At 48.6% G+C, this 22,939-nt stretch overlaps 1 protein-coding gene across 1 annotated transcript in view; it reads right to left on the reverse strand.

The window, feature by feature from the left end:
- Positions 1-1,043: 1,043 nt before the first annotated feature.
- Positions 1,044-22,939, reverse strand: part of PHGDH (phosphoglycerate dehydrogenase) — a 38,768-nt gene continuing 16,872 nt past the window's right edge. The window contains exons 4-12 of the mRNA XM_049879952.1: positions 20,610-20,664; positions 20,412-20,510; positions 12,592-12,724; positions 11,971-12,119; positions 10,028-10,180; positions 5,651-5,783; positions 4,303-4,433; positions 2,433-2,670; positions 1,044-1,383 (exon numbers count right to left, since the gene is read on the reverse strand). Coding sequence (XP_049735909.1) covers positions 1,229-1,383; positions 2,433-2,670; positions 4,303-4,433; positions 5,651-5,783; positions 10,028-10,180; positions 11,971-12,119; positions 12,592-12,724; positions 20,412-20,510; positions 20,610-20,664 — 1,246 coding nt within the window. The 3' untranslated portion in view covers positions 1,044-1,228. The remainder of the gene's footprint in view (positions 1,384-2,432; positions 2,671-4,302; positions 4,434-5,650; positions 5,784-10,027; positions 10,181-11,970; positions 12,120-12,591; positions 12,725-20,411; positions 20,511-20,609; positions 20,665-22,939) is intronic.

Genomic DNA, 22,939 nt, shown 5'->3' on the forward strand with positions numbered 1-22,939 from the left:
TCCCTTCCTGTCACAGTTAAAAGGCTCTCCCAAGTGCTCAAGCAGCACCAGACCTAAGGGGCTCTTGGACTTTTCTTACGCCGATTACTCACATCAGCACTTGACCTACAACAGAACTTTTAGCTGAAGTGAAGATTCAATGCAAATGTGGCACTGTTTTGCTCTGAAGACCTCTACACTGCCTCAGCCTACTCTCCAGTCAGTCAGGACCTGTGAGGGGACTCTGCACCCCCAGGCTGGGCTTCCGTGCACTGGAGCTGGGAGGCCAGTGGGAGCAGTTAGGAGAGCTCCTCTGCAGTCACACCTCGGGCAGGGAAGAACCTGCCAAATATGCTCATTTTTTTTTATGCCCTTACACACTTTCTGCCCCTGATGAAATCCTTCCAAACCATCTCCTTCTGAGAAACCAACTTCCTCAGCTCAAATGAATTCCTCCTCCGGATCCCACAGGATTCCATACACACCTGTTATAGCACTTCTCACACTGCACCCAGTGATCTCTGTGTGCGTGCCTCTGACCCTCCCACCAGAGAGACCCCTATGGGAGTGGGCTCTGGGCTTTACTCATCCTCTTGTGCACCCAGCCCAGTGACTGGCACATCATGCCACCCATGTTTGTTGAATTATTAATATGCATGTATGTAATGAAGCTGCTAACCAAAAGGTTGGTGGTTCCAACCCACTCAGTGACTCTACAGAAGAAAGACCTGGTAACCTGATCCAGTGAAGATTACAGCCTAGAAAACCCTAGAGGCAGTTCTGCTCTGTCCCAGGGGGTTGCTGTAAGTTGAAATCGACTTGGTGGCACACAATATGCTCTCAGATGGAAGATGCCATAGCGACCTGAAATATCTTCAGCTTTGTTCCTTTTTTTTTTTTTTTAAATGCCTCTGAATAATCTTGAAGGACAGACAGCAGAAGGATCATCTTCAGAGTACCATCCCAGGCATGCAATTTATCCACCCAAATCCGCCACACTCCGCATGTGCCTGCAACCAAAACCAAGCCCCATGGCTGCCCTCTGATGGCTACTCAGGGTAATGGCAAGACAAAGACATTGAGTTTGGGGTCAGCTCTTTATTAGACAGTTACTGCTGCACTACAGGGGTCCGACGATTTGCAGTGGACCATGGTAAGCCTGGGGAATGTGTATCTCCTCTTCCTGTTGTTCACAGTGAGTAGGTTTCTCCAGAAAAGCAACAGAGGCTGGGACCAATGAGCTCGAAGGTTAGAAGTGGAACTGGAAGGCCTGGGTCACGTGCTGCTTCCACGCCTCCAGGCTGGGCAGCAGGGAAGAGATGCCCATCACATGCCAGGTCTCCCCATCCGACAGCACTGAGGTCTGGTAGGACAGCAGCTGCACGCCCGCCTCTGCCAGAAGGCCTGTGGAGCAGAAGAAATTCCAGTTGGCACAGGGTGTGGGGAAAGGGGGAGCAAGGGGTTGGGGATAGAATAAGAAGTTTTGGGCTTCAATAATCAAAGCTGGAGTCCCTGCGTGGTGCAGTCAAGTGCTTGACCACTAGCTGAAAGGTTGGAGGTTCACACCCACCCAGAGGCACCTCAAAAGATCTGCTTCTGAAAGGTCACAGCCTTGAAAACCCTATGAAGCAGTTCTACTCTGCACACATGGGGTCACTACGAGTTGGGATCGACTCAACTGCAACTAACAACATGATCAAAGCTGCAGTGGGTGGATGAGGGTCACAGAATCAAAAACATCATAGATGGAAGAAATGGGAGCATCTGGCCATCTTCCCTCGCCATTCCAGAGACTGGGAACATCCTGGCTATCAGGCAAGACAGAGAAAAGAAATCCAGATACAAAGAGCTGTAGCCGTCTTTTGACTTGCTGATGGCCGATTTTATCCCGATCAACAGCAAGGGAGGGAAAAAGCAGAGGAAAGTTCCTCTCGGTGTCTGGAAGGGATGGTGAAAAGAAGTTCCTAGAGGTCTGAGACACACCCTCTGTCAAACCTGGACGTGCACCCAGCAGCCCAGGCCCCAGGGGAGCAATGCTCAGCATGGGGGCAGGTCCCCGATGCCCATGGCTGCTGGAAGAGATACCCCACAGGCTCTGCTTCAGTCAGGCTGGACAACAAGGACTGCGGGTAGGGGAAGAGCCTGTGGTCAGGGCTCTGAGCTCCAGGGAGACCTCGCCACAGGCACGTTGAAACTGAGCTTAGCATGGTGAGCACGGATTCTGGTCTCAGCCCTAACATACAGTTCTGCAACCTTACATAAAACACTTCTCTGAATTCAGTACCCACCCCCTGAATGTTCTGGAAATGGGTATGACAGACCCAGAGTGTGATGCAGATAGAGGTGTTCTGAGGCATAGAGAGGAGGCAGAAGATCTGTGGGGCCCATTCCCAGGGCAGAAACCCCCACCCCTGCCCGAAGGGTGCTGACTGTCCCCACAGGTCCCTTCTCACCAATCATGATAGGCAGCATGGCAGGGTTGGAGGGCTGAGCACGGACCATGAGCAGGGGAAGGCCCCTGCAGAGAGGCACTTCCGGCCTGAAGACAGCGCCGTTGAGTGCCTGCAGCACAGGCGTGGTGCCCTGCACTGAGCCCACAGCTTGGTAGGGGGTACCTGCCAGGGTCACGGTCAGGAGGCATTCCCCGAAGCTCTGCTCCCCTGGCATAGCAAGGCTGTGGGAGGTGGTAATCTGTGGAGAGAAAGCAAGGAGGCTCAGTTATTCCTCTGGGCTGCATCATGCTCACCTCTCCCTGGGCTCAGTAGCCCACTGACAGGGCTGAGCCAATATGCTCAGCAGTTCAAGGGCCGGGGGAAGACAGCAATGGGATATGCCTAGTGCCCTGTGCATTAGTTTCCTGGGATGGCCAATGGCTTCCTGGAGGAAAGACAAAGAGATCTCACAGGTACAGGTACAGGCTTGGAGGGACAGCAACTGGAGACAGTGAGAGAGGGAGGCAGGGCAGTAAGGACTCGGCTGCTGGGTTAGCAGGCCGCCACAGGCTGACTGGGTCTGGCGCCTCCTGCTGTGACTTACTGCCTCCTGCACAGAATCAGTGGCCTGGTTGGGAGACAGTAGTGCGGGGAGGAAGGAAGCGGGTGGGGAAGAAGGGAGCTGGGAATTCAGGGAAGCAACTCTGTGGGGTCCCTGGACAGTGCAGACGGTTAATGTTCTTAGCTGTTAACCAAAAGGTTGGAGGTTGGAGTCCACTCAGAGACACCTCAGTAGAAAAAGGCCTGGTGACCTATTTCTGAAAAACCAGCCACTAAAAACCCTCTGGAGCTCTGTTCTCCTCTGACACACAGGTCAGAATTGACTTGAGGGCAACTGGTTTAATCTCGCTCTGCCAGCTCCCGCTAGCTGAGAAACACAAACTTTGATCCGAAAAAGGGACCAAAGGTGAAGAGGCCAACAGGAAGGAGTGAGGGGCAGGAGAGTGTGCATGGGGCGTGGCGCTTGCTTCTGGGGCTTGCAAGCCAATCAAGAAGCAGGGTGCTGCAGAAAAAAGAACACTGGAAGGAGAGCCAGAGACAGGGGGCGCTGGGCCATCTCCAAGCCTCTACCATGTCGGATTCAGCCCGGATACTCAGCCTGGTTGTCATTCTCCTAATCTGTGAAATGGGGTGTTATGGACTGAACTGTGTCCCTCAAAACTGTGCATTGAAATCCTAACCCCTGTACCTGTAAATATGACTGTTTAGAAATAGTAGGGACTTTCCTTTTATTAGGTTAGTGAGGTCATACCAGTGTGGGTCCTAAATCTAACCATTTCTGAGTTATAAAAAGAGCAGAATAGACTCAGAGACACACACAGGGGGAAGATGTCCTTTGAAGACAGACACACATGCCACATATACCCACAAGCCCAGGAACTCCAGGAATTGCTGACAGCTACTAGAAACCAAAATGGACAAGGAAGTCCCTCCCCCTAAAGCCATGCCTTGATTTTGGACTTCTAGCCTCCTGAGCTGTGAGAAATAAACTTCCATTCGTTAAAGCCACCCACTTGCAGTATGTTTTCATGATGGCAGCACTCGGTAACCCAGAGATGGGGGTACTACCATTGCCTCCTTTTCACAGAGCAGTGGAGTTCACAAAAGCACTCTCACATGTATTGTTTCGCTTAATCTTTACAGAGACACTCAGAGGTAGACAGTATCTCCATTTGGCAGGTGAAGATTTCAGAGCTTCCTCTCACAGAGTTCCAGGGCTTGTACTCAACGAGTAGGGCTATAACAGTGCTCTGAAAGGGCGCTCTGAAAATGAAGGAGAAAGCAGTGCCAGAGGGAATGGCGAAGGACAGGGTGGGGGTGGGGGACGTACGTTGAGCCCAGCCTCTTTCACCAGCAGTTTGGCGTTCACCAAGTTCACATCCACCTGGTTGGAAGCTTCCTTCAGGAGGCCCACGATGACTGCAGGGCTTAAGCAGTTCCCAGCATTCTTCAAGGATGTTCCTGGGGACCAAGAGAAGCTATCAAAAGGTCACCATTTATTGAGAAACACAGGATCGGGCAGGAGGCCACTGGCACTCCACGTTCACTGCTCAGGGCAGTTGCGATTCTCTTCCTCCCAAAGGCTCAGAGCCAGCCGGAGACAGGGGGTACAATCCGGATCTAAGCCAGGAAAGCCAGCATGCTCTAAATCAGCCCTGAGAAGCTCCCCTCCAAAATTCAGCCCACCTTCCACTGCATCCACCCCCCTTTGACTCCGCCATATCAGCCTGCCTGTCATTCTTGAGGGCACCCGGACCTGGCACTCGGACCCTTGCAGGCCTCAGGAAATGGAAACAAAAAGAAGCAAGTGAAGCAAGGTTCACCTTGGACGCCCAGACCCCTGCCACCCAGGTCCCACCAAGGCCTTGTTTCCCCTGGGCCTAGGCACACAGGCCAGTGGGGATCCCCTGGTATTGTCAATGCTTCAGGGACTAGCGCCCCATCCCCACTCTTCCCAAGGCGTAGAGATGTCCAGCAGTCACAGGAGAAGGACAAGCCTCTGGAATGATAAGGGAACTGATCCCTCCCTGGCCTTTCAACCACCTTTGCACAGTGCTGGATCCCTACAAAGGCGTCCAGAGCCTGCTTAGTGGCCCTGAGGGGCAGACAAAGGGCACTGTTCTCATTCACATACCACAGCTGGGCAAACAACCCTGAGGTCCGCTGGCCGGCCCGAGGGCCCACCTCAGTATGTTACAGAGCACACAATGTCCCCATGGGGTCATCTGGTACATCCATACTCTCTCACTCTGCCCAAGAAGAAATCAAAGTCACCCAGCAGGTGGGCAGCAGAATCAAACCAGAATTTAGCATCCTGTTGCTTAAAGTAGGCCTCCCTCCCCTGGATCCTACTGCCTCTTCCCTACAAGTCTACCTCTTGTGAGATAGCTCTTGGACCCAAACAATGAACATCTTACAAATACTGCATAAACATGATTTGTAAAAATTCAATCTATTTTCCCAGTGACTTTTTGTATTTCCCCACCACCCTCCACTCTCAGTAGTAAGTGAGCCATATTGGGAGCGTAGGTTGTGGAATCACAAGACCAGGGTCCAAGTCACCTCCAGGTCTGTCGCCAGCTCTGTGGCTTGCAGTAGACACACCCAGTCCATGCCCGTCTCCCTCCCTCTACAGCATCCCCAGCTCATCCCGTGCAGTCAGCAATATCTGGGCTCACCCTGTGTCACCACCTGGATGGTCCCTTTGGGGGACCCGGCCCAGGCTCGCATCAGTGTCCCCAGAGCTTCTGCCAGACCAATCCATGGCTTGGTGTGTAGAGAGAAGGCACTGGTAAGGGCCTGGGCATTTACCTGCAGAGAAAATGGGATCAGGGCTGAGGGCAGGGCACGCCTGCTCAACTCAGCCAAGTCAAGGTCTTGTTGTTGAGACTCAGCCCCACATGGAGAGCAGATGGCAAAGGCCCACCTTTGCTTTGGGTGCCTGGTGGGTGACAAATGCCCATCAGCCACCTACAAGAAGGCAATGACTAGTCCTACAAATGAGAACTGTGGAGGCAGGAATGGACAAAAGGGCTGAGATCACTCAAAATTGCCGGGGAATGGGGAGTCAATTCTCCCTACATTCAACTGTCAGCCCTGCCCCACTATGCTGGGGAAGCATCTGAACAGCACAATAAGAAGGTGAGTCTACATAAAATGTTTGGGGGCTCTTATGGATTGAACTGTGTCCCCCCAAAATATGTGCTGTAAATCCTGGCCCTGGTGGCACAGTGGTTAAGAGCTAATCAATCAGGTCAACAGTTCAAATCCATTAGCTGCTCCTTGGAAACCCTATGGGGCAGTTCTACTCTGTCCTATAGGGTCACTATGAATTGGAACTGACTTGATGGCAATGGGTTTAAGTTTGGCTTTACAGGGTCACTATGAGTTGGAATCGACTCAATGATGGGTTTGGGTTTTGTATACCTGTGGTTATAATCCCATTTGAGAATGGGTTGTCTTTGTTATGTTAATGAGACAGTTATTAACAGTTATGAGTGTATGGTGTGTTTTGAGTCAACCTCTTTTGAGATATAAGAGGTGACTGAGCAAGCAACCAAGCAAGCAAGCACTGATGGGGGAAGATAGATGCCCCCTACATGAGATCTCCAAGGAACCAAGAAAAAGAAACTGAAAAGAGACAAAGACCTTCTCCCAGAGCCAAGAGACAAAGCCTTTCCCTAGAGCCTTCTAAACTGTGAGAAAATAAATTTGTTTGTTAAAGCCCCCCACTTGTGGTATTTCTGTTATAGCAGCCCTAGATGACTAAGACAGGGTGCACAGACTACTTGTATATATGGTGGTAGGTCTCTGTGGGATGGCATTCCTAATTTGCTTTTATCTTAAATTTCTCTATTGATAAAAAAAAAAAAAGCGAATGTTTATACTGTCACTAAACACTATGATCGAACATCACAATTTATAAAGCGGTTTTATATACTTTTGATGACCCTGTGCTTCACACACTGACCCATATGCTATCCACCACAAGGCATGCTGGGAGGTCAAGGGGGACAGAAGCAGCGCATCTTCCTCAAGTTTTTAGTCTAGTGCCTGGCTGGCTGGATTTTCAACAGGGGCTTGACGACAAGGCCAGTTTATTCCTGGGACAAAATTTCTATGCCATTTTGTGGTTCAAAACACTCTGGTTCTGAGTTACATATTGGCCACTTTTACTGAGGCAACTTATAAAGAGAAACACCTAAGAGGGATCTAGTCAGAATTTTTTTATGCAAATCAAACAAACAGCTACAAGATGTAGAGAAAAGAAAATATGAATGCCTCTTTCTTTTTTTCATAAAGAGAGAATTGGCAGAGAATTAAAAAAAAAAAAAGAATCTGTTGGAAATGATCTCCCTTCTGTGTGGGAGGCAGCCTGGGTGAGGGCTTCCTACTTTAGGGCTTGTATTTATCCTCTCCAAGGGGATACAGGAAGGAAGAGCAGCAAGCGAGGAAGTGGAACAAGAGAAGATCAGCTGGTGAGAGAAGAGCTAGAGGCCAACCGACTGGGCTGGGCTGTAAGCTTGCAGCAGGCAGAGTAAAAGTGCTGAGTTACACCGCCCCAAAGGCAGGTACAACCCTCATTTCTCCCTGTCCGGGCTGAGGAGCCCAACCCAGAGGACCTGTTGACCATATATCTGGTGAATAAAATGAGGTTCTCAGTCTTCTCTAGAAGATAAGCTGAGGGGCTCCAGAAAGCCTTTGGACACCCACCTGACCCTAATGTTAATCTGTGTCTAAGGTTTGAGCAGAATTGAACTGGAGAAGACACAGTAAAGAATTTAGGAAAAAAGATACTTTCTATGTGATAAAAATGTATTTTCCCAAATACCTCCTACTCTAAGACTGCCAGCTGCTTTGGGGTGGAAACTTAAAATTGCCTAAGATTAATATTTTTACAATAATAAAAAAAAGTTGTTTTTGTTTTTTTTTTAACTTGCCAAAGATTGACTAAGTTCACCAAGATATTTTACCTCCTAAGTAAGATGGGAAAATGCTATAGTTCCATTTGATGGAATTTGTGTTAAGGAGCCCCCTTCAGGAAAAGCCCTGGAATGCCACCCTACCTAATAACAACATGAATAACTTAGTAAGGGCAGCAACCTTGAGGGCAATGATCTGCTTTGTGAAAGGGCTGTGTGGGTAAAGCCAAGCCAAGACTGACTGGCAATTGTCACAGGCCAAGCATCAGCTTGGGTCTCAACCTGTGTCACCCGGGAGGAACCTGCTCAGACCTGTTCAGAACGTGCTCATAAGCAGATGTGTAAGATGTTGGAGGAGTAAGTCTCTCATAAGGAGCCAACGGACACACTACAGAGAGGAACGAGGCCTGCCAACACGGACAGATCAAGAGTCGACGTGTCTTCGCTGACTCCATTCCTGTGGCCACCAAGCTTTCCAGACCCTCCCCTTGTACCTGCAATGGCTGGCCCTGGGGAGTCCTCCTGACTTTGAGCAGACTGAATGGGGAGGCAGGGCAGAGGCTGGTCCCCTTACTTTCTCAGGTTGTAGAGGACAGGGTGGCCTGGGTGGGCTGCCAAACCAAGCGTGGGAGGGCTGAACAAATACCTTGTGTTTCTACTGCCACAGTTCTCTCCTAAACCAGCTAACATCCCTGTGCCGAGGGTCAGCCCAGAAGGTCAGGAGCTGCCTCATCCCAATCCCATTGACTTATTGATCGAATGCTCTGGGCCAAGCGCAAAGGTGCCACACGAGCTGCAGGGAAGCTTAAGCCATGTTTTTTTCCTCAGAGAACTTAGAATTTAGGAAGGGAGAAAAATATAAACTCCTGGAACCTTGGCAATATGATTAATTGCCAAAAGGACTGAGGTGGAACTAGAAATGAAAAATAAGTCTCAGTGAAGGGAGTGGTGAGCCCAAAAAACCAAGGCCATGCCTTATTCGTCTGTGTCCCCACAAAACTAGACAGAGTATATGGCACCCCCTGGAGCTTAAGACGGAGCTCTGGTGGCACAGTGGTTAAGAGCTTGGCTGCTAATCAAAAGGTCCGCAGTTTGAATCCACCAGCCGCTCCTTAGAAACCCTACAGTGCAGTTCTACTCTGTCCTATAAGGTCGCTATGACTTGAAATCGACTCAGTGGCAATGGGTTTGGTTTTGGAGCTTAAGAAATATCTGAAGAATGAATGAATGAGATAGGAGTCAAAATAGAAGTCAGGCTGGAGGAAAAAGAGGGCATGCCAGGAAGGGCCCAACATGAACAAAGTCAAGAAGTGAGGATATTCCTACTTACATGAAACCTCTACAACAGGCACATGTATAGAGACCAGAGCTCGTTAGTGGTTACCAGAGGCAGGGGAGAGAAGAAAAGGGCAGTCATTGTTTAGGAAGCGTTGAGTATCTGTCAGTCGGGATGGAAGATACTAGTGATATTTACACGTGATTAACGTATGATGTCACTGATTTATACAAGTAAAAACGGTTGGACTGGCAAATGCTGTGTTATATACATTCTTACCACAATTAAACAAAAGAAGTAGGGAGATTATGCTCTGGTCTGGGAAAACAAGGGGGTCAGCTGGTATAGAAGGTTCACACTGGGGGGCAGGGAGAACCTTCACCAGGGTTCTAAGATGGACATGAAGAAAAAAGGGCTCTGAGAAGCTTGCAAGGCGAGAGCACTGCGAAGGGGCGTTCCATACAGGCCACCCCCAATCCACCCCCACCCGCTGCGTCCACCAGCAATCACCCTAGCAATGCTGCTTCGTTCCCAAGGCTTGTGGAGAACAAAGGAGTCTTTCTCTAGAGGCTGGGCTCGGGAAGAGCCACAGTCTCTGCAGCAAGGCTGCAGTACAGCAGGGCTAAGCTGGCAGCTCCTGCTGCCAGGCCTCAGATAGCAAGGCTGGGGTTAGGGCTGCTCCTGCCCACCCCTGCCCCAACAGAGCTGATTCAGGTGGGTTCCCTTATCTTCAGCTCCCAGGGCTGAATCAGTTCACCACACCACTGCTCACCCACGCAGGCACCGTTCCCAAAAAGACACCTTCCTTACCCTCCTCTCTCACCTCTGAGCCCCCAGCCCCATAGGGTGATACTCACAACCCCTGCAAGAGATTTCCCCTTCACCATGTCCACGAACTGGACAGCAATTTCCTCCCCGCAGCGGCTCTGGGCTTCGATGGTGCTTGCACCAAGGTGGGGGCAGCTGATGACATTCTCGTGGTCCACCAAGGCTCGGTCTCGTGGTGGCTCCTGTCCAGGAAGATACCCTCTTGGTTGGCTGTCATACATGGACCACCTCTACTCAGGTAGCCCAGGACTTAGGGAAGCTGGCAAGAAGGAAGGTGGGAGTGGTGCTGCCTTCTACTTCTGTCAAGGTGGTCGCTTGTCTCAACAACTGGATTCCTCATGAATGTTCTACACCACAACAGAGTGTAGACAACAAAAGCTGCGAACCAGAGCCAAACCTCAGCTCCACCATTTACTATCTATGTGCCTTTGGGCAAATCTTAGTCTCTTAGAGCCTCAGTTTCCCTTCCTATAAAATGAGGTTAATGCTATCTACTTCATAACATTATTGCGCAGATTATGCACCCTTGGAGTCCCTGGGTGGTACAAATGATGAATGCACTTGGCTGCCAATGGAACATTTGGAGGTTTGAGTCTACCCAGAGCTAGCTGGGAAGAAAGGCCTGGCCATCTATTTTGTTAAAAATCAGCTAATGAAGACCCTATGGAGCACAGTTCTACTCTGACATACATGGGGTCGCCAGGAGTCGGAGTGGACTCAACAGCGGCTGGTTTTATGCACCTGTAACAGAGGTTCTCAACCAGTGGTAGCTATTATTGTTGTGGGTTTTCCCCCTGAAACTCACCCCCTCTGCATTCTTGCAGCGTTTACTGCCACTGCGCCTCACGGGTTAATCTCTTAGCACAGTGTCACGCTCTTCACAGGCACTCAACACAGGTATCTGTACCTCACTAGGTCAGGCTGCCACCTGAGGTACCTGTGCCTCACCTTCCAGAGTCCCCTCCAACCCTCCTGCATACTGAGCAGAATGTATTGCCCTTGGGAATGCTGCTTGGGCCTCTTCTCTTCCAGGCCCCCTTCCCAGCACTCTGTCCAGGCTACACAATAGTAGGTACTACGAGGATGCCCAAGACGGCAAGTTTTGGGGAAAGGTACAGTGTTAGGAAGGATGGTAACACAGAGATGGGCAAGGTATGCCCCTGACTTCAAGGAGCTTATAGTCTAGTTGAGCAAAATGCACTACAGGGGCTCAGACCACACAGCTAATAGGCACTGGAACGAGCAAACCCCTGACTGCCTGCTCCAGAATCCATGTTTTTTTCTCCAGTGTCCTCGGAGAGAAGGGAAGCTCTGACACTTGGGGCAAAATGTTTGAGGAAAAAAGTGGAAATGCACTTGTCCCTGTTCTACCAGGTGTGAGGATAAGGTAGGGGAGTGGGTGAGTGGATGTGCAGCCTCTACTCCCACAGGGGGACCTAGGAGAGCAGCTCACTCTGGGCACTGAGGGAACACTTGTAACCATTAGCCTCAGGCTTCCTTCCCGACCAGGGCAGAAAAGGGTAAGGGAAAGCCATTGGGACCTTGGGTAGAAAGTCTCCTTGGCAGTGGGACTGCACTTCAGAGACCTATATCAGTACATTAAACCCCACTCCCTGCCCCAAATCCTTGGCCTCACGCAGCAACAGACCAGTAACTCTTCAGAACTCATTTGCAGTTCCTGTCTTCCCCTAAAGTTATTAAAATGGCAGCAGTCTGGGGAGTCTAAGACCAGAGATTAGGTCCTATTTAAAACTTACATTTTGCAGGAGTCAACATGGCTGTCCCCACACCAAGCTTTGCAAAGGCACCTCAGATCACGGAAGTTTTCTTGCAACACAATTTCCTCTATTTACCATGGACACTAGAAACAGTAAGCCAAGGCTCTCTAGTAGCATGCTGGCCTTCCCTGCCATGAGGCCTCTCTGCTTCCCATCTCTCCCTCCTCCACTGCCACTGGCGACCAGGCACTTACCTCAGTAAACACGTCCAGCGCGGCTCCAGCACACTGACCAGATTGCAGGGCCCGGAGCAGGGCGCCTTCGTCCACAATTCCGCCCCGAGCACAGTTCACCACACGCACCCCCTTCTTGCACTGGGCAAAGGTGCTGTCATTTAGCAACCCTGGAAAAGAGGGCAGAGTTTCCCTGCTGGGGTGGCGCCTGGGATTCCCCGTTCTCAGCCCTTCCGTCCCTCTTTGTCTCGCCTCTCCCTTCTCAGATGTTCTGGGACAGGAGTCACTGTTCTGGATTTGGGCCAGACTCCAAGCCAAAAGGTTGATTTGGAAACATCCCAGAAGTTCCTGAGATATTACTGCTTTGAATGGGTCCTGCAATCAGAAAGCCCTGCAGAGCCCCAGAAGTACTCATGGGGATCACTGGAGGCACAGATTGTGCCAAACTCACCCAGACACCCCATGCATTTCCAGCCAGCTCACCAATTCCTCTCTCTGACGTGGGCCATCTAACAGACCATCACCTCGCTCCAGAAGACCTGAGTGGTCCTCCTCACAGCTGGTCACCTGTACCTACTGACGGCCCACCTTTACCTGGTGTGTGGCTTCTGTAGCCGACCCACAAGGTAGGAACATGCGTACCTGTCGTGGAGGGTAGGAGCGGTGTGTGCACCGTGATGAAATCACAGAGAGGCCAGATCTCCTCCAGGGGCAGCTGCTGAACTCCAAAGGTGGAAGAGACCTCTGGAGAAATGATGGGGTCATACCCTATCGTCTGGTCAGAAGCAAGAGATATAATCATAACAATTATTATTATTGTTGTTATTATTCCTGATGGCTACCATCTATTGAACACTTACCATATACCAAGCACTACGCTAAGCCTTTTGCAAACACCAGTTTAATTCCCAGGACAACCCAGTGAGGTTGGTAGTATTCTTATCTCCACTTTAGGGATAAGGAAAGCAGGGTTTACACAATGAGGAGGTGATGGAGCCAGAATTCAAAAGGACGGTTGTCCACCTCCAGGGCCCATGCTCTTAACCACAAACAGATGCCTGAGAAACACATGTGTGGTTGGACAAGGTGGAATGTGGAGAGTGGGGCACCCTATGTGAGGGAGGATGGTCCTATGGGGAGCCAGGCCATGGTCATGGTCAGCCAGAAAAGGGAGGAGAGGAGGTGGCTATGACTGTATGGCCCATAGGTTTAGGAAGCAGACTGTTTAAACATCGAGGAAAGCATCAGGGAGGGGGGTATTGGTGGTGGCAGAGCAGGGCTAGGAATGAGACCAAGACCTGTCATTGGGTGTGGGGGCAATATACTAAGACTGACATGCCCTGTCTTGAAATTTCTTTTAATAAGGCTTACAACGCTTCTGGTCGTGGAAGGCCCAGCTCATGACTAAGATCACACTGAGGTACAAGTGACTATTGGCAGATCCTTTCAACGAGGCAGATCTGATTGGGGTGGGGAACAAGGGCAGCATCGAGAGGAGGAAAGTGGCACGTGAAGGCAGCAGGGGTGGAGAAGGACCCAGGAAGACCCCCGGTCTAGGCTAGCCAGGGAGGAAGGGGGTCTCCAAAGCAGAGGGGCCTCCCTGAGGCTGCCAAGAAGGAAAAAAGATCAGCTCCTAGAAGATGGGGGCAGGCAGAAAAACTCCAGGGGAGCAAATGACATCAGCCCCATGGAACTGGCCAAAGGACATCAGTTATTAGTGACAGGAAAAGGGAAAGTTGGGGAAGAAAAGCTCTGAAAAAGGAGGAAAGGATGTGAAATCATAGCTAATAACAGCAAACATTCAAATGGCATTTGCTCTGAGTCAGTGATTTGACATAAACTCATTCTTTATGGGTTAACCCAGTGTCATCAAGTTGATTCTGACTCCCAACAACCCTACAGCAGAGTGGAACTGACCCCCATAAGGTTTTCAGGAAGCAGTTGGCGCATTGAAACTACAGCCAGTCTCTTAACCACTGCACTTTAATGGGTTAATGGGTTAGGCACTTTTTTTTCCCCATTTTACAGGTGAGGAAACTGAGTCACAGAGAAGTTAAATGATCTCTCCAAGGTCACAAAGCTAGTGAATGGCAGGGCTGGGATACAAACCAGATGTCCTGACTCCAGAGCCTGCGCTGTTTAAGTGTCTACACTCTAAAAAGTGGCTGGAACCCTAGGCCACAGATGAGAGGGCATGGGGCAAGGGTGGGAAGAGCAGGTCTACATGGGGACCTGCTGTCACCTGAGGAGTGATGGCATAATGGCTGGCAGCACTGTCCCAGAGGTGAATATGGGCCCACAGCCCCGCATGAGAAAGCAGCGTGGAATGAGCTGAAAGCCTCTCCTCTCCTGCATCAGACTGTCTTGGACACCAGCCACGTATCTCTCTCGGCAAGGGCAATGCCTAGAAGGTTATGGAGGCGGCACAGGCAGTAGGGCAGAGTACAGCTAGGTACAAAGGGTCTGACTCCTGGCAACAACGAAAACCTACCCACTTTCTGCCTAGTCAGCCCCAGAGAGGCTTCTCAGTGTTCTGTGAGTTCAGTCCATGTCAGCAACACCAAAGGGGCCAGGGGAGAAGAGACTTAAAAATCTTAGGAATTTCAAAGGCATCAATGTCCTCAAGAAGACAGGACAGCAGACTGAGCCAGGCAGGCCTCCAAGACCCAAGGTTGTCAGCTGTGACCCACGAGGCCTGGATTTCAATCCTGGCTCAGTCACTGTCAACAGCATCACGGCAAAGTCAGTGCTCCCTCTGGGCCTGAGTCCTCGACCCTTAAATAACCGTACTCCCTTTTTATAGGAAGAATGGAACGTCCAGGGGAGCAGATAGCATCTGGGCCCTTGTTGTTACAAATCTCCTTTGTCTGGTAGCTCCGAGAATGGCTAGACAATGGGCCCATTCATCTCTAATCCAGATGGATTTTTTTTTTCACATGAAGTGGTGAGAGGAAGAGGACACCAACAAGGATTACAAAGCCAAGCCTGGCTGAGCGAGTTCACAGAACTCTCTGGCCTGCTCCGCTCTTGGAAGCCAAGAAAGAGCCTGGGCCTGGCAGGAGGAAGAGTCTGCGCTGTAAGCCTGGCACCATGCCCTGGCCAGCAGGTGCCTCTGTCTCAAGGGAAAAGAATGAGTAGAGCAGAAGACAAGCATCTTCCTCAGTGGTCAACAAGTACTGACTCAACTCCTTTCCTTCACAGAGAGAAGGTATCTCATTTATCTACAGACAGCTATAGGGAAAGAATTTGGCAGAGAACACTCTTGTTCTCACTGTGCCCCTGAGAGAGCCAGAGCAGAGGAGCTGAACTCGGCTAGGGACTGGGGGAACTGGCTTCGGTCTGTTGATGCATTCTGGGGGGCATGCCAGCATAAGTGGATTGAGTCTGCAAAACCACACCTGTTATTTGGCAACACTTTTGAGAAAAAGTTTCAAACCAAAGAAATGTCCTAGAGAATATTCTACACCAGAAGACCACATGGGCCTGCCCAGGGTCCTGGTGTACCTGAATCCGCAGCTGCTGGAGCACCTCTATATACACACCATCCAAAGACTATTGTTACAGAGGAGCCTCAGGGAGAAACTGAAAGGATTCCCCCACCTCCAATCCCGACCCCAGGACTGAGCCCTGACGCTGGTGCAATAGAGAAGCCCCAGCTCCTCCCATGGTCCTCCAGGAGCTGCTCCAAGGCCCTGCTGGCTCAGCTGTGGAAGGAGGAGAGCAAGAAGGCCTTGAACTTAAGGGGGCTTCAATGAGAATCCTAACAGTCATGCCCTGTTTCCACCCCATAGCCAATGTTTTTGGTTTTAGCAATAGAACTGTTTTGTTTTTTCCCCCAGTGAAATCTTAAACAGAAACCCAGTATAAAAAACAAAAACCAGCTGCTGTTGAGTAGATTCTGACTCATAGCGACTCCATGTGTTATCAGAGTAGACCTACGCTCCATAGGGCTTTCGGTGGCTGATTTTTTGGAAGTAGATTGCCAGGTTTTTCTTCCAAGGTACATCTGAGTAGACTTGAACCTCTAACCTTTTGGTTAGCAGCAGAGTGCTTAACTCTTTGCACTAACCAGGCACTCTGAGACCCAATATAAAAACAACTAAATTCTAAGCTGCAGAGTCGAAGGACTAGAACCCCAGCTTTGCTGTCTCCTTTTGCCCTCTCCCCACTCCCACACTTGTCCCTAAGGCACCTTTCCAGAACCAGAGGCTCTAGAAAGAGTTGGAGGATTACTGTTCTAGGTACCAGACTGAATATAGGAGCTGCCTGTCCTTCAGAGCTTTTGTCCTTAGAGTGACTGGGCAGCAACATGGCGCAGGGACTGTTTAACTCATACAGAGCATTAATGAAGACAGAGGCAGTGGTGCTGGGTAAAGGCCACCAGGCTGGAAGCCAGGAGACCCAGAGTCTGGCCTCCACTATTCCCTAGTCATATTATCTTAAGCATGTCATATAACTCTCCTGGGCCTCAGTTTCCTTTTCTGTAAAACTGGGATAACAGTATTGACCCACAGGGTTGTTGTGGGCACAGCATCTGACACAGCAGACCTCAGGAAGCACCAGCTAGACCTGAAGGAAATGGTAGCAAATGGGGGGCTCTGGTTCAATGTCCACCTCTCTGGGCTAAAGTCTGACTCATCACTGCACTGGCCACAAAGGAACTGTCATGAGATGCTGGTCTGCTCATTCATGGAAAACATTGCAAAGAAAGTAAAATGCTCAGCTCCTTACTGGCTTTGGCCCACTAACACATTCTGGGGGGCATACCAGCATGAATGGGTTGAATCTATGAAATTACAACCTGTTACCTAATAGTGGGAAACACTGTTGAGAAGAAGTTTTAAACAGAAGGAATATTCTAGAACATAAGACTTCTGTGACTCAGAAAACCGCCACTCTGGAGGCTGCCAGAATGATCCTGAAACCCACATCTGTGCCATGCAAGCCAGCAACCCCTCCAAGGTAGCATGCCAAGTCTCCGCCTGTACCTGTGCTGAGTGGATGGCAGCAAGGTGGTCTGGGACAGGCCTCTCATCCCAGTCAACCTCAACACATACAGCCAGGAGGTGTTGGGAAGCTGCCTGGCTAAGCTCCCTAGGAGCTACCTCTAGGATCCCTCCCCTTCCCTAAGTGATCACACATTCATGAAGAAAGGGAAATAGGATGACCATCCCCACATCTGGGCACAGGTGGATCTCTACCTGCAAAGCCAGTGATATGAAGGGGTCAGCTCTTAAAACACGATACCCTGAAAAGGGTCAGACACTAATCATTAGTTAAACACCTGAAATATAGTTAGCAGCTGGGGTGACAGGCCAGGGCACAAGATCAGACCCTAGGTACCAGAGAGAGAAAGGGAGTGATAAAGAAAATCTTTACATTCTTGGCAGTTCTGCCTGGGCCAGCCCAACGAGAACCACTCAGACTAAAGCCCCCCCCCACCCCCCAGTCTTATTCAAATCGTAAGATTCCCAAAAGGTTGCCCCCGGTCCACTATCTTTAATTAGGTTGTTCTCCCACATTCCTGTAACAAACCACAGTCTTCAATAATTTCACAGCATTTCCTATGGCTGCAGAGTGAACTCACTGCTATCAAAACTATTTCACAGATAAAGAAGCTGGTAGCCCATGGACGACAGATTCTCAAAGACGTCAGGGCTTGAAACTTTAAAGGGCATCTGCTTCAACCTCTCAGCCATTGCTCACATCCCCCCTTCACACGCTGGCCATGCGGTTATCCAGTCTTCCACATCTATCTGCAGTGATGGGGAACTTGCTGTCTCCTCATACCACCTATTAATGTGTGTTCTCCAAAAATTGGTGTCAACTTGGTTAGGCCATGGTTCCCAGCACTGAATGGTTGTCCACCACTTTGTGATCTGATGTGATCATCCTACGTGCTGTAAATCCTAACCTCTGTGAGGCAGGATTAGAAGAGTTACGTTAATGAGGCAGGACTCAATCTACAGGATTCGGTTATACCTTGAGTCAATCTCTTTTGAGATATAAGAGAAAATTGCACAGAGAGGAGGGATGTCATGCCACCAAGAAAGAAGCGCTGGGAGTGGAGCATGTCCTTTGGTCCCGGGGTCCCTGGGCTGAAAAGCTCCTAGAGCATGGGAAGATTGATGACAAGGACCTTCCCCCAGAGCTGACAGAGACAGAAAGCCTTTCCCAGGAGCTGGCACCCTGAATTTGGACTTCCAGCCTCCTAGACTGTGCGAGAATAAACTTCTGTTCGTTAAAGCCATCCACTTGTGGTAATTCTGTTATAGCAGCACTAGATAACTAAGATACTACCCTTTCCATCTGGGGACAGCTCTGTCTGTATAACTGTCTCATCCTGGCTCTATTTCTCTGGAGAGCCAGACACTGAGTGGACTGCATGGCTCTTCAACAGGATGGCCCTTCCTCTATTTGAAGGCCTCCACTAAGACTCCCAAATCTTGATCGGGCCCAGTGAGCCCAGTACCTTCAACCTTCCCTTAGGAAGCACAGACATGAGCCCCCTTGCATCTCCTCTGTCTCCAATGCTTCCACAGATTCACAGAGCATGGGCCCTTGAAGGCTCACAATACTCCCCAAAGGTCTGACGATTACAGAGCATGAGGTATGCCACCTCCTTCGCTCTGGAAAGCATACTTCTTTTAATGCTGCCAAAAGTCTTCATGAGCCACACCACTGAAATCACTATACTTTGTCAACTAAGGCCCCTCTCCCCCGAAAAGTTTTTAGAAGCATCTCTACATTCAGTACTTATTTTGGTTTTTTTGGAGGGGGTGGTGGTGGGAGAGAGGGGTGGGAATCCACATGTAGTGTGCTGAAATGTATTTCCTGTCTTTCAGGACCTGATTCTATATTCTTAGGTATTAGCTACTGTCTTAGTTATCTAGTGCTGCTATACCAGAAATACCACAAGTGGGTGGTTTTAACAAACAAAAATTTATTTTCCCATTTTAGGAGACTAGAAGTCCAAATTCAGGGTGCCGGCTCTAAAGGAAACCTTTCTCTCTCCTGGCTCTGGAGGAAGGTCCTTATCTCTTTGAGCTTCTACTCCTGGGCAGTCTTCATGTGGCTTGGCATCTCTTGGTCACTTGCTTGTTTCATCCCTTTTATATCTCAAGAGATTGACTCAAAATACACCCTACACTAATCCTGCCTCATTGACATAACACAGACAACCCATTCCGAATTGGGATTATAACCACAGGCACGGATGTTAGGATTTACAACACATATTTTGGGGGGATATGATTCAATCTGTAACAGCTACCACTCCCCACTTCCTGTCACCTACGAATGACACATCATCTCAGCTGTTGATGAGAATGGTGGGCAAGACAGAGCCCTACACCATCCTGAGCAATCTCCCCTCCAGGCTGAGGCAGAACTGTCCTTCCACCAGTGACTAACCTCCTTAACTGTTCTAGCACCAAGTTCAGAGTCTCCATCCCAACCCCAAGGGTATCATGATAAACCTCACCAATGTCTTGCTAAAGTCCATGCATACAACAATCTTAACACGCCTGTAGCAACTGAGAAATAAAAAAGATTCAGGAATAAGAGGTGGATATGCAATGTGTAGCTAATTGCCTCCATGGACAACTGCCTCCTTTGCCGTGAGACCAGAAGAACTGGATGGTGTCCAGTTACCTTTACTGAAGGTTTTGATCAAAGATTCTATAGAAGGACCCTGATCAAAAAAGGGAAAATGTGAAACCGAATTCCAAATTCTCAAAGAATTCAGACCTTCTGGAGCCATTGAGGCTGGATGAATCTCTGAAATGATTGCCCTAAGATAATCTTTAAACCTTAAACAAAAAAATATCCCTTGGAGTCTTCTTTCTTTAAACCTAACAATAGTTTAGCTTAGTTAGTAAACAATGTCTGCCTTGAGTATTGTGTTCTTTTAAGAATTATCTATATGGGATCAAACTGACAATAACAACTCAAAAGATTAGATAGGAACCTTAGGGGACAGTGAATGTATGTTGATGGTGAAGGAACAACTCAGAAAAAGAGGGTGAGAATGGTCACACAACTTGAAGAATGTAATCAATGTCATGTATTGTACATGTAGATATTGTTGAATTGGTGTATGTTCTGTTGCGTATATTCTCAAAAAACAACAAAAATAAAATAAATTATATATAAAAAAAAATCTAAACTTTCATCATTGAAGGAATAGCCACACAAAAAGCAATTTATCCATACAGTAGGATATCATGCAGTAGTTTTAAAGATAAAGTAAATTTATTTACTCCAAGACATACATTTATCTTAACAACACACACCCACAATATTCAAGTCTCTATAGGCACATAGGTATGTGTGTTTCCTCCCTCCCTAGCTTTATTTGGTCAGGGGCTTTGAAGGAAGGTTGCAGCCCTTCCTCAGATAAAGCCTTTAGCTTCTCCCAAGCCAGACCACCCCGAAGTCAAAGGGGCCCGGCCTCCCCTTACCTTCATCCCAAAGGATTGCATCCGCGTGGCTACCTCTCTTCCGATTCTGCCCAGGCCAAGAATTCCCAGGGTCTTTCCATTCAGCTCAGTCCCCATGAACTGCAATCAAACAGGTAAAAAGCAAAGAAGCCCAAGTCAGAGCCAAAAGTGAACCTGGGCAGCAGGCCCTTGTGGGGTGAAGCAAGCCCAGCTGCTCACCTTCTTCCGGTCCCACTTGCCGTTCTTCATTGAAGCTGTTGCCTGGGGAATCTGCCTGCAAAAAAGACACAGGTTCAGGGGGCCCTTCCAAGACCCTCCACGAAGCCCTGGAAGGAGGAAGAACACCAGGTTGCACCCCTATTTTCTGACACCTAACCCCTGGGGCACCTAGCTTAACCTGGATCTGGGGGCACAGGTTTGGAAACACCAACGGGGGTAAAGGGAGTGCAGGAGGGAAACCTCTGGGCGGGACCTGACTTAGGAGCCCTGAGATTTCTGTCTCCAGCAAGGAGTCTGGGAGGAGGTCCTGCTTCCAGCTCAGTCACTGAAATAACAATCAGGGTGACTCTGGTTAAGTTTGCCCCTCTAAGCAGTAGCCAGTCTTTCAGGGTTTGTAGGGATAACTGAATGGGGTATTACGGGACTCTGATGACATCAAGTGCTCCAGAAATGTAAGGAATTCTTTTCATCTTCCTATCTCATCCAGGTCATCTTATTACTTTATCTTCTACTGTACAAGGCACCTGACTAGTTATTCTTCCTTTAAAGTTTATTAAATCCTAAGACTCCCAGACTAATTTAGGGAGGACAAGCACAGGGTCCAGAAGGTTCTATTTTGCACTGACTGCTTGTCCCATCGTGTCTAACATCCACACCCTCCTTCTGCCCCCCTACCACAAACACACACACTTCATAGTCTGTCTCCTACTACGGGTTAACATGAAGGTCGTCGTCTTCACACATGTTTTCGGGAGGGAACAAAGGAAGTGGCAATCAGGGCAAAGTCAGAGGTCAAAGGGTAAGATATGTCATGTGGGACATGGGTCACCATGGAGGCTTCTCTGAAGGCAAAGGAAGAGAGGAGAGTAAAGAGTAAATATCCACCCACATCTAGGCTCCTAAGTATTTAAATGCAGGCTTTCTTGCTGGCCAACAAATTCAGAGTAGGGTGTGTGTGTATGTATAAAAATAGATATTCTAAGACATTTCCTATATTTTCACAAAACAATATCTTGGAATATACCAATTTAGCAATTTCTGCATGCACAGTTCAGTGGCATTGATTACTTTTTTCAAGTTGTGCAACCATTCTCACCCTTCTTTTTCAAATTATTTTCCTCCATTAACATAAACTCACTGACCCCAAGTTTCCTACCTACTCTTTCCAGTTGTCAGTTTGGTCTTTATCACTGTGCCACCAGGGGTCCTTGATTCCAACATATGCTTAGTTCCTGAAAGAGCATAATGCTTAAGGCAGACACTTCCAGTTAGTTAAGCTAAACTATTGTTCGGTTTTAAGAAGACTTCAAGGGATAGTTTTGGTTTAGCCCTTACACTCGTGAAATATTTTGTTTGTAATTTTTTGGTGATGTAATGTTTTTTCAATAATAGAATGCATGCTGAATCATTGAGTGTTGGTAATTTTTTGTTACATAAAATTGATTTTTATTAATATTACGTGTAGTCGGTTTAAAGATTACCTCAGAACGATAGTTTCAGAGGTTCATTCAGGTTCCATGGCTCCAGTTAGTCTGGAATCCATGAGAATTTGAAATTCTGTTCTGCATTTTCCCCCTTTTTCATAAGATTCCTATATAGAATCTTTGATCAAAATGTTCAATAGTGGTAGCTGGGTACCCCATCCAGTTCTTCTGGTCTCATGGCAAAAGAAGCAGTTGTTCACAGAAGAAATGAGCCTCACACATTTCATTTCCTCCTCCTATTCCTGACTCTCCTTCCCCTTTTGCTCCAGGCAAATACAGGTAGCTCTCTACTTTCCACATATTCAACATATTCAAGTTATGACGAATCATGCTTATGACCTTTTTTATACATCTTATCGTTAGTAATATGTACCACAATGTTGCAGTGCATAATTTGCTGATGTTATCATTCTCAGATATTCACTCAAAGATGTTCAATATTGTGATTTATAGAGATACTGATAAGAAAAGGCAATAACAGTGAAAACTAACTTATGTCAGAATGGAACCCCATAATAACTCAGGGACTACCTACAGAGACCAATTGTCATGCTTTGGATGGCTACTTGCAAGTTTTTAAGACCCCAGGCACTACGCAATGAACTAGGAGGTAGAACAGAAGCACTAAATATTTATTAGGCCAATTAACTGGGATGTCCCAGGAAACCATGACCCTAAGCCTCCAAACCAAGGAACCAAATCCCATGAGGGGTTTGATTGTACATAAGCAGCCTCAGCTTTTCCTTTCTTTATGTGTCATTGTTTCCTCAGGCCTCCTGGAATCTTAGTACTCCAGAAACTCAAGCTCTCTGTTCAAAGTTCCCCACTGTGAGGCCCATTCTGACC

The sequence above is a fragment of the Elephas maximus genome, chromosome 3 (genome assembly GCF_024166365.1).
Source record: "Elephas maximus indicus isolate mEleMax1 chromosome 3, mEleMax1 primary haplotype, whole genome shotgun sequence".
NCBI classification, from domain to species: Eukaryota; Metazoa; Chordata; class Mammalia; order Proboscidea; family Elephantidae; genus Elephas; species Elephas maximus.